This window comes from Oryzias latipes, chromosome 24, assembly GCF_053564925.1.
Source record: "Oryzias latipes strain Hd-rR chromosome 24, Olatipes_Hd-rR_3.1".
In the NCBI taxonomy this organism is placed as follows: domain Eukaryota; kingdom Metazoa; phylum Chordata; class Actinopteri; order Beloniformes; family Adrianichthyidae; genus Oryzias; species Oryzias latipes.
Genome location: NC_136260.1, coordinates 21163978 through 21179845, shown reverse-complemented (window position 1 = coordinate 21179845; position 15868 = coordinate 21163978). Strand labels below are relative to the sequence as shown.

Here is a 15868-nt window from a genome sequence, read left to right as displayed (position 1 = left end):
AGCGTGCCCACAAGAACGATAATTACATCAATCTCATATTTTTTCTTTAATGTTTGGCTACACTAGTCCAGATGTAAATGACACCGGCTGCAGCACTGAGCTTCATAGTGGAGTTGTTTATCAATATTTGATTAAACATCTGACAGACTTTTGGAAAAAAAATGACTTCGGCAGGAATGGTGGAACTGACATATATTTTGATCAATGGCGGCACTTCATTTATTCAATCTTCATTGTTCATTTTATATTCAAAATAAATGAAAGCAAAGCAAATGTAGATGAAACTTCATTTTCTCAGATTGGATCCAATGAAGATTCATGAAGCGGTGCCTTGAATGTAAACTCCTGTGCCTCCATGCTGTGCTGTTTCAGTGTTGATAAAGGGTTTCTATTTATTCTGCTGCCACAGGAATGAGGGCTTTCGCTGCCTCTTTGTTGTCTCTGGTACTGTTTCCACTTGCTTCTGAGTGTCACTTGAAGGTTTGGGTTTTGAAGCTGACTAGAATTTCTGTGACCAAAACAGCATCTCATCATCCTACAGCTTCCCCATACTTCCGACCTGTAGCGGTGTTCAAATTCTCCTACTTCTCTCCACTTAAAAACCTCAGCTGAAAACTCTCATCCTTGACTTATATTTTAAATTTACCGAGTACAGGAACACAAAAGCATAGTTCTGGTAAATGTGGGAATAGAATACATGAAACTAAGCACTCTTTTTTTAATGTACCATGATGACCCAAAACCAAATTAAATACCATAATGCCTTAGTCACATTCACCTGTACAGGTGCTGCCCACTTTTGGGTTGTCCGGGTCGCTGACAGGTGCGGCAGGCGTGTCTTGCAGTTCCCTTGAGGCTGATATGGCCACCTTAATGGACATCATGAAAATGGAATGTACCATTGTTGTGTGTGTGACAAGTGTTTTCTGAAGTAGTTGTAAGGCTAATGGAAGTTACTCGCACTTATGACATACGGGTGATGCTGTCGTACAGAACCCTTATGCCACTCTCTGGTGGTACTTAGTAAGATGTGTGCACTTACTTCTTACTGACCGTGTGCAAATTCTACAAGCATGGAGTGTGTATGTGAATCGCTTGTGCCTGTAGGACACCCAGGCAAATGACGCTTTGATGGTCTAATTTCTTAAATTCTGACAGTTAAGCTGTATGCACAACTTTACTGGCTCACCGAGTGGTATTCAATTTTTACATTTTGTTCGAGCCACCAGCATACCCTGTACCCAGACAGCCCACATCCACCCAAAAGGGTAGTTGTGACCGAAGCATAAATCATTGTGAAAGTGTTAATAACTGGCTTTAGACACCTTGACCCACTTGTTTTTTTCTTCATCAGCATCTTTATTTTTGCTCTTCTCCTTGAACCTTCAGGCTCACCCTACTCTACCTGCCTATAGACAGTACAAGTACTCAGGAAGCCACTTTGCAACAGCAGTGATATAGAACTCTTAAATCAGACAGTGTTTGATTTATGTGCGCCATTAGCAGGGAATAGTGTTCCATCATAAGCACTCTTGTCTGTCTCAGTCTGTATGTGAAACCCAAATCCAGTCATACTGGGAGGATTTTATGATCTCAGGTGAATAATGAGATCTCTGCACCTCTAATTATGGTGAGCAGTTTAATGTGTGTGTGGGCTCCTGCTCATTTCTGTTTAAAACGAGATTGCTTTCGTAGTTGGGAGCGTTTTTTTATTAACATGTTTACGGCTGAGTAACCTAAAGGTTGTTTGCCTTTGTCGTTTCAGTGAGAGAAGAAAATGTGGCCACTTTCCGTGGCTCCGAGTACTTCTGCTACGACTTGTCCCAGAACCCCATTCAGAGCAGCAGTGACGAAATCACACTGTCATTCAAGACCTGGCAACGCAACGGCCTGCTTCTCCACACTGGGAAATCTGCTGACTATGTCAACCTGGCGCTGAAAGATGGGGCAGTTTCCCTCGTCATCAATCTGGGCTCCGGGGCTTTTGAGGCCATCGTTGAGCCAGTCAACAGAAAATTCAATGACAACTCCTGGCACAACATCAAAGTGACACGCAACTTGAGACAGGTAGTCGTAGACAACAGTGAAAGAGTGTGGAGATGAATTTTCTTTGTTTTTTTTGCTGCAGATTTGCTGATTCCAAGAGCTTTGGAGACGAAGCTTCCATAAAGATTGTCACTTTCTTTTCTGATTGGTTGCCATTCCATTGCCTCAGTTCAGAAACATTAAGGAGATACACAACGTATTATCTCAACGATGACATATTTTTTTGTTTGTTTTCTTTTTATTTGTATTCACTGTCTTGTTTTATCTCATCAAAATCCAATGGAAGTACAAGCAGGAGAAGGATTTTACGATTTGTTTTTGCTGGGTTTTACATTCTCGCTTATTTTATTGGCATATCTTGTATTTTTGATATTTTTCTTTAAACTATGCCAAGCTGATATTTCTATTAAAATTTGTGGCTGTCCTGTTGGTTTTGAACATGTTTATATACTTTTTTAGTAGAATCTTATTGAGATTAGGAGTTAGCTTGATTTATGTGGTTAAATATAGTTTGAATGAACCATTTAAGTCCACACAAGACTTAAAAATAGAGTAAACAATCTGAAGGCTCAATGGTGTATTGTAGTAACTCCAGCTTGTCAATGCAGGCTTGTTCTTGTCTCAGTCGACCTTTAGTTTGTCAGGTAAGATGGCATTTAGTTTTGCTTTCAAATCAGCACAACAAGTAAGTGTCAATTTTCTGACCCTCCTTACCAGACGTCGCTTCAGCAGTTTGTGATTTACGAACAGGTTAAGACAGTTCCGGGGTTATAAAATTAGTCTTGATTGAAGGGTTGCTTACCTGGGACTCTCTATAGGTTTGACTTTCGCAGTTTTTTCTTTCCTCTTTGAAAGACACACTTTGTTAGACCCAAAGATGGAAAAACAATACAGGTTTTGTTGAAATCCAACACACCCTTTGCAAGTTGTTATTGAAAGATACGTACCAGTATCTTCAGATTTTTTTCATCATGCAGGACTGATGCTAAAAATTTGCCCAGGATGGCCCAATGGATTTCCGACGAATCATGTATTGTTTATCCTCAACTAACTCATTCATGATTAAAGCCATTTTTACGACTAACCAGTATCTAACCAACTAATGTACTAACTAACATCCTAATTCTTCATTGTTGCTTTAGTTTTTTTTTTTTGGTTTGTTTTTTACCATTCCTTATTAACAACCTTTTTTGTTCACTATTCTGTTGATTTCCTTTCTTCCCCTTTTTCTGGAAAGCAATCAGGCATTGGACACGCTATGGTAAACAAACTACATTGTCTGGTAGATATCATTCTTATTGTCTTTTTTTTGGGTTTGCCGTGTGTCCCCTCCCCCTCTCTTCTTTTATTCGTTCTCTTTGAGTTCCATCCTAGACACTCTTATCAAAAAATGAGGAGATGGGTTTGTATTACCAGGCAATTCTTTCTTCGCTTCTTCTCAATTTCTACCCCTGACCTGCCGACAACCCCTTCTTTACCCCACAATACCCCATTCTGTTTTTTTTCACCTTGGCTTTTACTTTTTTCTTCTTGTTTCCTACACATTACAGCAGATTTCCAACCTGTTAAAGAAATAAAAATAACAATTTGACCTTGTTGCCTTTGCCGGGGGGCAACTTACTTTTTCTTTTCTTTTTTTTCACACAAAAGTCCCCATTTTTTGTGAGGACTGTCGTCCAGAACTGACAGAAGCTTACCACAATCCCCAAGATGGTAAACTCGACACCGAGCCCTTCAAGAGAAGCTACCAAAAAAAAAAAAAAAAAATGGCGACCCTTTGCCTTCATTGCGGGAGCTCTGACAGTTGTTTCCAAGTCACTATGGCGCATGGCATGCCCACACTTCATTGACCTGTCACATCCTGAGGTCATATAACCCTGCCATCCACAATAACCACTAACACTCTAATTCATCAACTCACTTTTCACCCATCACTCACTTTCCCCCTCCCTGTGTGTATTTGTAGCATGCTGGTGAAAGTTGTTTGTGTGTTGGTGCTAAGTTCGTTAACCTACGGGCCCATATGCAAACACTTCGAAGAACATGCACACTGATCTAGGATCGGTTTGGTCCAAGGACACCGACCCTACCTTCGATCTGAGATCAGCTTCTGCTGTTCTAAGAATGTGTTTGACTACGGACCCTGACCTTGATTGCGCATGAGAATTTTTACCCTGTGTTGCATGCCCCAGATGTGAATTGTACTACCGACCCACCTATTTCATCACATGTCCAGTAAAGTGTGTTTAATTTTACCTTCTAAGAGTCATGCCCTTGGTTTGCACATCAGTGTGGTGTGAATAAAACCTCCCTTTGTTTGCATGTGTGTGGATTTATATATGTAGAATCTGTGAACGAGAGTGGATGTTGGTGCCAGAATGAAGGTGTGCACAAGTGGAAAGCGTGAGAGTGTTTGTGGGTGTGCTAATAGATGTACTGTACATGTGTGTCTGCAGTAAGAGTTAAATCCCGAAACCTAAGACAAGTGGAATAAATTTGTCCTTGGTTTGAACATTGTACTAACCCTCCCCCCAACCTGAAGTTCTATAGTCAAACCTAGGATCCATTCTTACCCCCATCGAAGATAAAGAAAATATGCCTGTGCCATATTTTCTTTACCTGTCCTGTGAATCCTTTAGCATTAACAGAAATCCAAACGCTGTCTGGTCCAAAACAATTTCTCTAGGGTACAGAACAACAAAAATAAAATACAAATAAAAACTGCAGTGTGGATTCTAATTAAAAAAGTTTTTAAAAGCTCTCTTCCAATGCAGACCAAGGAAGGAAGTGTGTTTTAAAAAAAAAAAAAAACAGCATCAGAGTGTAACGGCATGGCTTTGGCTATGTGTTACCCCCCGACAGGTGACAATCTCCGTCGATGGGATCCTCACCACAACTGGCTACACCCAGGAAGACTACACCATGCTGGGTTCTGATGATTTCTTCTATGTGGGCGGGAGCCCGAGCACTGCAGACCTGCCGGGATCTCCAGTTAGCAACAATTTCATGGGCTGCCTGCAAGAGGTAAGAGCTACTCCAAAAAGTGAAAAAAAATGTGTAGCTCTGTTTTTTTTGTTGCACTTTGATATTATGCATGCCTCTCTTCAGGTGCTTTTGGTCTAATCAATGCGCTTTCCCAGGATGCGCACATAAGGGAGGAGGGGAAAAAAAGGCTGTTATCAATTAAAGCTGCTGAATTGGCAGAGAACTCATCTGACTTTCAATATCCCCTGGCTTTATCAAATTCATGAGTCTTTCTTTGGGTTGTGTGTAAGAAAATACCCCAGAATTGTCATGTGTAATTTGCAGCATTAGCTTGAGCGTGCTGCCAAACCATCTCCCGATAGGGAGAAGTCTGAAAGAAATATCTGCTGATGAAGAAATGAGGAACATGTCTTCTTTTGGGGGCATTTCTAATATATGTACAGGCTCTTTGAGCTTCTGAGCCAGCAAATTTATTAAGTACCCAGTTATTGGAGCTTTGCTCGCCCATATGTGCCATACACACAGAGATTCATGATATCTAAAGAAGCCCAATAAAAAAAAGAATTATATGCTTTGCTGTGTCTGAAATAGTACTGAGTGTAGTTTTTGATTAAGAGGAATTTACACACTTCTACTCCTCTTTACTTGTGCCTTTTAGAAATGTATTTGTGTTAAAAAATAATTGCTCTGGGACTGGTAATGCAGTTGATTTATATACTTACAAAACTGCATTTATGATTCAGTAATTTCTAAAGGTTTCTGTGATTTGTGCGTCTTATGTTGCTATTAAAAAATGTAATACTCTAATAAATTTACAATAACTTTAATGTGGACCTTTTTAGGTGCTGGAATCATAAAATATAAAGATTTGCAGCATTGAAAAGAGGCTGTTTTGCACATTCAGTTTTCAATTACCCATGTGGGGAACAGTTGGTCAGAACGTAAGACCCTACAAACTATTCCAATATGCATATGATCCCTGCAGCTATTCAGTCGTGACCTTTGCCTACATGGACACGATGTGGTTGCAGGGCATCTACTGCTGTAAACCCATTTTAATCAATGAGTGTCATCACTCCAGACAACATGGCAGCCGCGGGTTGTGATGCAGCGAGGGCGGCAAGTCGCTTCAAGATAAACACAGAGAGCATTTAACAGTTCTGAGGGATGAAAAGTCTGCAATACTGTTCATAGTAAAACTTACTGTAGGTAAGGAGAGGACAAGGTGCATCATGGGCGTTAGTGTTTTTGTTCTTGTATTTTGTTTCATCAGGATTAAGGAAGATATTCAAGTGTGTGAACAGACAGTCAATAGCTTATATCTTAATTAATTAGTGGAACCGGTTATTAAAATAATCATACATTTTGTGGTACAAGCATCACCTTTGGCATGGGAAAAGCACGTTTGCCACGAGAACATCCAAGATTTCAAAATACAGTGTTCACTCATTAATCCCGGGGATTAGGTTCTAAAATTAACCCATGATAGGTACAATCTACGAAGTCTGTAAAACCCCTCACCACACGTTTCTCAGACAGACATAACCCTTTACAGAAAAACAGGTCCAGTATTAGAAAAAGAAAATATTTATCTGATCACGATAAAAGATTTGTGAAAATCTGGCAAGCTGAACCTGTCTGTACAAGAGACACGGCACAGAAGAGATTGATTGACAAGGTCAACATCCATTCGGGATGCAGAACACTGTGAGATTCAGAAAAGAAAGCAAAGAAATTCGCACAGAAGAAAAATCTTCGAAACAACGAGACTATAAAAGGTGAACCGCATTAGCCAGGGAACAATGTATATATAATATACATATATTATTCCGTTGTTAAAGGACTGTATTTTGTGCATTAACAATTCATTTTGTTGACAATGAGACAAATAAAAGTCGAATAAGTTTTAACAATTGAGTATATGGCAGCCATCTTTAAAAATAGCTGCCATGTTGGGATTTTCTTGAGGCAAATATGGTTTCTGAAAGAGGGGATCCTAAGGTACATCCATGACAAATTTGGTGTTTGTACCACAAATGCCTGATTTGTGTGGTGTATCAACCCAACCAGCTCTGCTAATAAAGAAAGTAACAAAATAGGGATACTCTTACTGCTATTTCTGTGATGCTTCAGGCATTGTAAAAGCATCATAATGAGAGTCTGTTAACCTGAAAAATACCTGATGAAGTAAAAATAATACTATAGTAGCCTTGCGTTCAATTCACTTTATGTTTTAGGATTCTTGTCAAAGTAGATGAGTGTACTCCAGTGATCAACAGATTCTTTGTGTTTTTATGCTTTAATGGGAGACTGAAATTCATATGAACCCAATTATTACAGGCTTCACCTATAATGTTTGTAACATTTTTAGAAGAAAAAAAATAGTTTTATTGAATGATGTTTCCAACATTATTTTGGTGCCTAAAATCTCCAAGTAAAGTCTTTTTGACATGTATCAGGCCCTAGCAAAGTTTTTATTAAGTCCTCCATTCCAATGGCTTCTATTTCAATTAAAAGCACATTCTATTGGGTAAATGTGTTCTCAGTTGGCTGCTGTCAACTATGTAGACCTTGTAAAAGCTGCCATGTCCAGGCATGTTTGAAAAGTCACCATGTATGGTTGATTTTAACTCAAACATCTGCTCATACAGTACTTTCCATGTCTAACTCTCAGAAAGTTGTATTTACAATATAAGATATTTTCCAAGTTTAGTAAGATGTGTCTTTGCTTTCACCTGTTCACCCATTATAAAATATTCATAGCATCCTGACATGTAGCTTTCTCAAAAGCTTTATTGATTGCCAGTATTTGATTTAGCACAGAAAAAGAAGGAAAAATAAATACATTTTAAAAACCGCCTCACTGCACTTGTTTTTACCGACAAAGAATTCCTGACGGGCAAAGATTTTGCTGGTCAGTGAGAGACTGATTAAGACATGTCCTGTAATGAAAATTCTCCCCCTGCACTTCATTTTTTGAAAATCTCTTTTTTCTCTTGTACCTTTTAGAACAAAAATCCTAAAACCTAAACATATTTTTGGGCCTGAGTTGTAGTAAAAGTCTGAGCTGCTTTACTATAAAGCAATTTAGCCCTAATTAAATAACTAAGCTTTATCGAGATTACTCTGTAAGCTTGGTCCGATTGTTTTTGATTCATCATCTGTTGTTTTTGTTAAATTGAAATGATCTCATTATGAAATACAGTATGATCTGTGTTTGGCTTAAGCCTTAGTCGTAACTGCCTGTACGTCTACATACGGGCATGCTGGGAGGTCGTAGCAAACACTTAACAGTTTTCAAGACGCAAAGGTAGGTGGGGGAAGTAGGTGAGACAGTTTAGGAAGTTACACATTTGGAGCATAGTTTGTATGGCATTCTAAGGGCATCCTACAGGCATGTATGTATCACCTGCATGCCCCATGCATGCAGCATTTGTGCAGTCAGTAAGGGCAAGTACTTTCCCCCCTATTATTGACTAGAAAAAGGATGGCAACTCTCTAGGGTTGCATTCCTTATGTAGTGTTTTCCAACAAAACCTTTATCCATAGAGGCCTGGAGTTGCCCATCCCAGGACTAGAGTGTGGCACTAGGGTGCCACTCATAGGACAGCATCAATCATTTGTCATAAATTCATTCAACTTTTATTAGCCCTACAGATACTTCACTTACTACAACCATGACAATGGTACGTTCTGTTTTCAACAAGGCTTAAGGGATCTGCAAGACACAGCTCTGCTCCCCTTATGACCATCCATGGGCCTGGACAACCCAAGAATGTGCTTGAACTGTACGGGTCAATCCCCATACGACTGCATGTGACAGTGTATGTTTTTTCTACTTTCTTTAAGTCTTACTCTATCCATTAACTGACCCTAATTTAAACACTAAATGGCAACTAAACGCAATAATTAAAAATTAACCTTTCAATGAAACTACTTTCAAAAGCCTAAAAAATGACCTAGATCACAGTCAAGGTTTGGACTTCGAAATAAATCAATATATTCTACAAATTTAACCTCATAGTATGTGGTTATACAAGTTACCTGTATGGGTGCAGGTGTTTAGGTTGTCCGGCTCCGTGAAAGGGTTGTAGATGGGATTGGCAGTGTCTCAAGGGGAGCACAGCGGTGTCTTGCAGTTCCCTGAGAGATGTCACAAAAACGGAGCGTGCCATTGTCGTGCGTATGGTAAGCGTAAAATGAAGTGTTTGTAAGGATAATTAAGTTACACATACCTATGATGGGCAATTGATGCAGTTGTACAATGTTCTTAAGCCACACTCCAGTTGTTGATGATTGTCCGTAAATGCACTGTATGGGGTGTGCAGGTAAAAGGTAAGTGGGCACCTTTATGATGTCCACTCTCTAATTTCTTACAGTCAGACACAAGGAGTGCGCACTTACCACATGAATACCACCAATGGGATTCTTGTGCAGAATTTGGGGGCGATGACACTTTGAAAAAAGCCGTACGATACACCTGCATGTCACCTACTTCACCCTTATTAACCCGTCCGTGTTGTATAAGTGTTTGCAACAACCTGTCACCCATAGCATGCCCATAGATAAATGTGCACGAACCTTTTTGTTCATTGAACGGTCTACGATCTTGATTTACGTTTTTGTACGAGCCACCTGCATGTTCCATACTGGTCTGTCCATTTTTCACCCGAGGACAGTGACTAAGGCATAAAGCAGACACTTGTAAAAAACAGAAAAGCAAACGAAAGTCAGTTTAAACAGCCAGGTGTTTATAGTCATTTAGTCTTACTCCGCGGAACGTGACACAAAGCAAATTTAAAGTTTACATTTGTGATAATAGTCACAGTTTTTTGTCTTGTTTTTGGAAACGCAAAATAAATCAGATTTGTCACTTCCTTTCTATACCGTCTAAGAAAGTGTGAATAAGCACGAGTTAACTGACGGCATGGAGGGAATTACGAAGCGGCATCCACAGTGGGGCTAAGGAGCCGCTATCACTGTTTGATCTTCAACTGCTCATCAAATGTTGCTCCATTAAGCCTGCAGAATGCTGGCTCCTAACCAAGACCATCCAAATTGCTCACAACAGGCTTTGTGATCTCAGCCTCCTTTATTCATTTGCTATATCTGTTTGATCATTCCAGGCCCACGTTGTGTATTTCTCTGTGGGGTGGGCTTGTATTTGCATGCGTACTCTTACTTTCTTGTCACTGTGTATCACACCTGTTCCCCTCTGACTCTTACTGCTCTCCTGCATCATACTGATCCCCTCAAAACCTCCTCCTTTATATTTAATATCCTACAATAATGAAGGATTTATTTTCTGACTTTACTGTTTCGCCCCCTGTATGAATGGTATCTAGTTTTTAAAGAAAGATGTGGGGCTCGTTGGACTCATTACGAGGCATAAAAAAAGATGGTGAATAAGATGGTAAAGTCAAATTTTACTCCGATGAGCAAATACCTCTCTCACTGAAAAAAGACGCCTTTTCTCTTCCCGCTGCACTCATGTGCACCTTGAGGCTACAGCAGAAATGTGTGCACAGCACAGACACCCTTTTCCACTCATCTTTTGCAGCGTGGCTTTCAGCAGATCACGTGACCAGTTATGAGTGGGCATCCACATTGCTTTATTCTGATATTTTCACCTCCATCCAACGTGGGTGTTCCATCAACCCTTTCAGCCCCAAAATCCATAAATATTTCTCCTTCTGGCTTTTTGGATTCCCACTGCAGCGCTGGAGCTGTGGATAGCTGTCAGACGGCGGGGGTGGCTGGCTGGGGTTGGCTGTGTAAGAACAGAAGATGATGACTTATAATCAGGCCAGAGTAAAGCGTGAGCATTGACATAAGAAAAAAGCAGCCTAGTGAAGGAGTAGACAGATGCAGGTGAGCTGAATGCCAGCGGACACGAACCCTGATAATGTTTCAGCAGAAAGAGAAGGGAAGGAAAAGAGACGTGTTTGAAAAGGGGCTACTGGACCTTCTAAAAACGAATCAAACTTAATTCTTGGATAAAGTTTGTGTTGAATCTTTTCTACTTTTTCACTCTAACTTTTTAACAATATTTTGACCCATCTCTGCTTCTCATCTTCTCATCAATCTGAGCAAATGGCACACATTTATTTCATCTTATGCGGTCGCTCAAGCTTATAAAAAGACTTTGTGCTTTCATAATCTACTGTAAGACATCCAATTTTTTTCTCTAAAGCCATTTCAGCATCTTCTTTATTTTAATGGATGATATATAAAACTATCAGGACTCATTCGATAAAAGGCTTAAGCCGATTTTTTACATATAACTTTTCAAAGCTTAAAGGGCTACTTATGTAAAACTCTTGAGTTTTTTGCGAAGTGAATCTTCACAACAGGATCAATCGTTGAGTTTTTACAGTTAATTGCTGTAGTCAAAAGTTGCCAAAGCAACTGAAACGTGCACACATGCATGCTTACATAGACTTTTCATAGAAAGCGGTCTGTTGAACGTGCATTGCTGAGGCCAATGCGAACGTATGATTAGACATTACCAGCTCAGATTTTAAAAACATGTCCTAGATCTGACAAATGTATGAGGTGCACTTTAATATCAGTCTTTCTGCATAAATTCTACATTAATGCACCATTTAAACTGCACTTTGAGTGAGCGCTCGTAAAAGTTGGACAGAAAGCCTCCAAAGAGCTGAAGGTGAATACTAAAGCATTATTTTGGTCTTCAGCACACATATGACCAGTTATCAGTTGTGCAAACTGTTTTTTAGGGGACACAACAGCAGATTGTGAGACTGAACTGTTGTTAGAGTAGAAAAAGAAATGAGGGAAAGTCAGACGCAAACTGTCAGTGCAGGTGTGACCCTGGAGGAAGTGGAGGTGCAGGCTCGGGTATAACGATCCAGGCAGAGGTTTTTATTAGAAGCTATGAAACAGCAGCCTCAGCAGCATTCACTGGGAGTTCATGGCCAAGCTAATGTGACATATTGAATGGGACGCCTTGCTGAATTTTTTTTTTTTGGGCAGGGGGACTGTGTTTGTCACAGGTAACAGTGTATTGAGGGGCAAAAATGAAGCTGCTTGCTAGCATTTTTTTTTTTTTTGGTTAAATTAAAGACTCAATTTACCCAAGCGTTCCTGCTCTAAATCATTGGGGCATTGTTGTTTTTTTCCCTCTACATTTTTGTATATTTCCTAACAAAAAACTGCATTCCTTAACATGTGGGTATTAAATTTTGCATTTTTTCCTTACATATTTAATCAAATTACTAATTAGTCCTCCTAAGGGTGTTTTTCTTCTCCACTGCACTTCAGTATAATAACTTTTTTTTACTTTATTTCCATGGGGTTAGCTGCTGCAGATGCTGCAGGATGAGCGTGCTAAATTGGAGTAAATGAAAGGCAGACATTTTATGTGTATACTCCAAACCTTGCACCATCTGTCCTTCTCTTGTTCATGTCCTTGTTGTCTTACTAGGGATCGATCGATACACCATTCTGGAGGAGAGATGAAGAGTTTTGGCTTTATGGAGTCGTTTTAGTCCCCGGTGTGTCCATTATGAATAGGCCCCATAAGGCTCTTGATAGGCTAAAAGATAGTGTAACAAAGCACAACTGTAACAAAGGAACTGCAGTAGTCAGTTCCTTTTTTATGACATCCTTTCGATTACCTCATTGATCCGCCTGCAGGAGAAACATCAAATCATAGTCTCAAAAATGAAAAGGAACCATTTCTAAGTCCAGTTAGTGGAAATCATGTGGTGGTAGACATTTATTGAAAATAATTACAGTTATTTACTGTTTCGGTAACAAACGAGCAAATGCAAAGTTTGTTCTTCAATAATGTTTAGTTGGAACTCTGGCTGTTTACACTTTAGGTAAAGGTCAAAAACAAGGTAAGAAAGCAAAACAAGGAACTGCTTAAACCTCCATCTACTGAGCATTTTATTTTGCACATTATTACATTTCTATCGCTCATTCTGATCCTAATCTCTAAAATCTTCACTTGTGTTTGCCTTTGGATACGTTTTTATTTACGTGAGACGTCTTTCCTCCTCGTGCTTTTCCCTCTGCTTTGCTGTCCAGCTCTGCCTCCTTCTGAGGGTTCTCAGAGCTGGGGTCACCTGTGACGATTTACTGTCAAATCTTCCAGGATTATCAGTAATCCCATGCTATAAAATCTGTTTTCTCACAGCTGAGCGCTGGCTCAGTGTCCCCAGTGTCCTAGGAAAGGTTATGTCAAACTGGGGCCCTGTGATGAACAGCTTCCTTCTGGTGCTATACCTGTAGTTGCACCACGTAGAATGCAAAAAAGGGCTGTTAGACTGTCCAATCACAGAAATCTAGTTGATATCCCTTGCAAGGTTTTGACCAGTCCCAAGGAAACTAATCTTAAACTTGCTGCACTCAATGTCAGATCTTTATGCAACAAATCATTTTTAATCAATAATCTTATCTCTTCTTTTAATCTTGATTTTATGTTTTTAACTGAAACATGGCTTGACAAAAACACAGGAAACATAGTTCTAGTTGAATCAACTCCCCCAAACTACAAACATGAATCGGAAATACGAGAAAATAAAAAGGGTGGAGGCGTTTCTGCACTGTTTAGAGATAATATTGCAACCCGCAGACTATCATTTGGTGTGTTTTCATCATTTGAGTATGTGTCCTTTAAGATTGAGTTAAAACAAACTCCTCCCTTACTCTGCATAGTTATGTACAAACCTCCTCAGCACAGCCAAAGTTTCATTGATGATTTCACTGAAATGCTCTCAGTTGTGTGCACAGACTTTGATGGTCTAGTCATTACAGGTGATTTTAATGTTCATGTTGACAATGTCAATGACAAAAATGCAAAAGAGCTCAATGGTGTCCTTGAAACCTTTGATCTAATTCAGCATGTGAGTTGCCCCACCCACAGCAGAGGGCACACTCTGGACCTGCTCATCACAAAGGGGGTTAATATTCACAATGTCAGTGTGGTTGATGTCGCCCTCTCTGATCATTTCTGTGTATTCTTTGACCTGTCTGTTTCTCCCAAACCACCGCCTGGCCCTGCAGTTGTCCAAAGGAGACAAATAAATGAGAGCACTAGGGCACAGTTTGTAGAAATGGTAGACCTTGAAAACGCCTCTGGTGCCAATGTTGATGAAATGCTGAATTCTGTTACTTCTAGCATCTTGAATGTTCTGGATGCCATTGCCCCTATGAAGGTTAAATTGAGAAAGCATAGACAGAAAGCTCCCTGGAGGAACGATGATCTAGTCAGGGCACAGAAACAACAGTGCCGCAGAGCTGAACGACAGTGGCGCAAGTCAAAACTCCAGGTTCATTATGAAATGTATAAGGGGGATTTGTACGCTTACAACCAGATCTTATGCAGAACAAGGGAAAGGTACTTCTCTGAAATCATTGGAAGTTGCAGCAGCAACTCTCGTGTCCTGTTCACAACAGTTAACAGATTAACTAACCCTCCAACCCAGCTACCAATAGAACTAGTTTGCACACCTAAATGTAATGAGTTTGCTGTATTTTTTAATGACAAGGTTCAGGGCATTAAAAAAGCCATCAACTCCACAACACATATAACTATCGAACGGCCACCTACTCACTCTAAGCTGACTCACTTTGTACCTGTCACTGACCAAACTGCCCAAGAGACCATCACCCGTCTGAGCTCGTCTACATGCTGCCTTGATGTGTTACCCACTAGATTTCTAAAGTCTGTCCTGAACAGTGTGTTGCCATCAATTACTCAAATAGTTAACATGTCTCTTCAATCTGGAATATTTCCAGAGGCCTTAAAAACTGCAGTCATTAAACCTCTCTTGAAGAAGAGCGGTCTTGATCCCACTGTACTGAATAATTACAGACCTATCTCTAATCTGCCATTTTTAGGGAAAAGTCCTTGAAAAAGTTGTCTACCAACAGCTCACTGATTTTCTCTTATTAAACAATTCATTTGATGTTTTCCAGTCAGGTTTTAGACCCCATCATAGCACAGAAACTGCTCTTATCAAGGTAACCAACGACATCCGCCTGAACACTGATGATGGCAAAGTCTCTGTCTTAATCCTGCTAGACCTGAGTGCTGCCTTTGATACTGTTGATCATGGGATCCTTTTGCACAGACTCCAAGACTGGGTTGGCATCTCTGGATCTGCCCTAAGTTGGCTCAAGTCTTATCTAGAAGACAGGAAATATTTTGTTGAAATTGGGAGTTGTGTCTCAGACTACATGGCCTTGACTAGTGGTGTGCCCCAGGGATCGATCCTGGGACCCCTTCTGTTCAACCTCTACATGCTACCACTAGGGCAGTTAATACGCAGTAATAACATATCTTATCACAACTATGCAGATGATACTCAGATCTATGTGTCACTGACAACAGGTGAATATGGGCCGGTGGATTCACTCAGCCACTGCCTCCAACAGATCAGTGCGTGGATGCAGAGCAACTTTCTACAGCTAAACTCAAACAAGACCGAAGTTATTATTTTTGGCCCACAGAAACAAAGAGAAAGAGTCAGTAGCTACCTTCATTCTCTGTCTCTTAAACCCTCAAATCAAGTCAGAAATCTAGGGGTAATCATGGACTCTGACCTGAACTTTAACAGCCATATCAAGTCAGTAACATCAGCGGCATTTTACCATCTGAAAAACATTGTCAAAATCAAAAACATAGTGTCAAAACCAGACCTGGAGATACTTATTCATGCATTTGTCTCCAGCAGGTTAGACTACTGTAACGGCCTGCTCACCGGCCTCTCCAAACGAGCTGTAAAACAGCTTCAGTACATCCAGAATGCTGCTGCTCGAGTCCTGACCAGAACCAGGAAGTATGATCACATTAGTCCTGTGCTCA

At 40.1% G+C, this 15868-nt stretch overlaps 1 protein-coding gene across 38 annotated transcripts in view; it reads left to right on the top strand.

Annotated features, from left to right (window-relative positions):
* nrxn3b (neurexin 3b) overlaps positions 1-15868 on the top strand; it is a 330206-nt gene that overhangs the window by 105791 nt on the left and 208547 nt on the right. For 22 of the 38 annotated variants that reach the window (XR_013654201.1, XR_013654205.1, XR_013654202.1 and 19 more), the window contains 3 exons: positions 1766-2067; positions 3284-3328; positions 4909-5070. Coding sequence is in view for 30 of the 38 variants with exons in the window: in XM_078943172.1 (XP_078799298.1) it covers positions 1766-2067; positions 3284-3328; positions 4909-5070 (509 nt within the window). In the remaining 8 variants the exon portion in view is untranslated. Of the gene's footprint in view, positions 1-1765; positions 2071-3283; positions 3329-4908; positions 5071-15868 lie in introns of all 38 variants that reach the window. The other 16 variants (XR_013654204.1, XR_013654206.1, XR_013654203.1 and 13 more) reach the window with 3 other exon arrangements.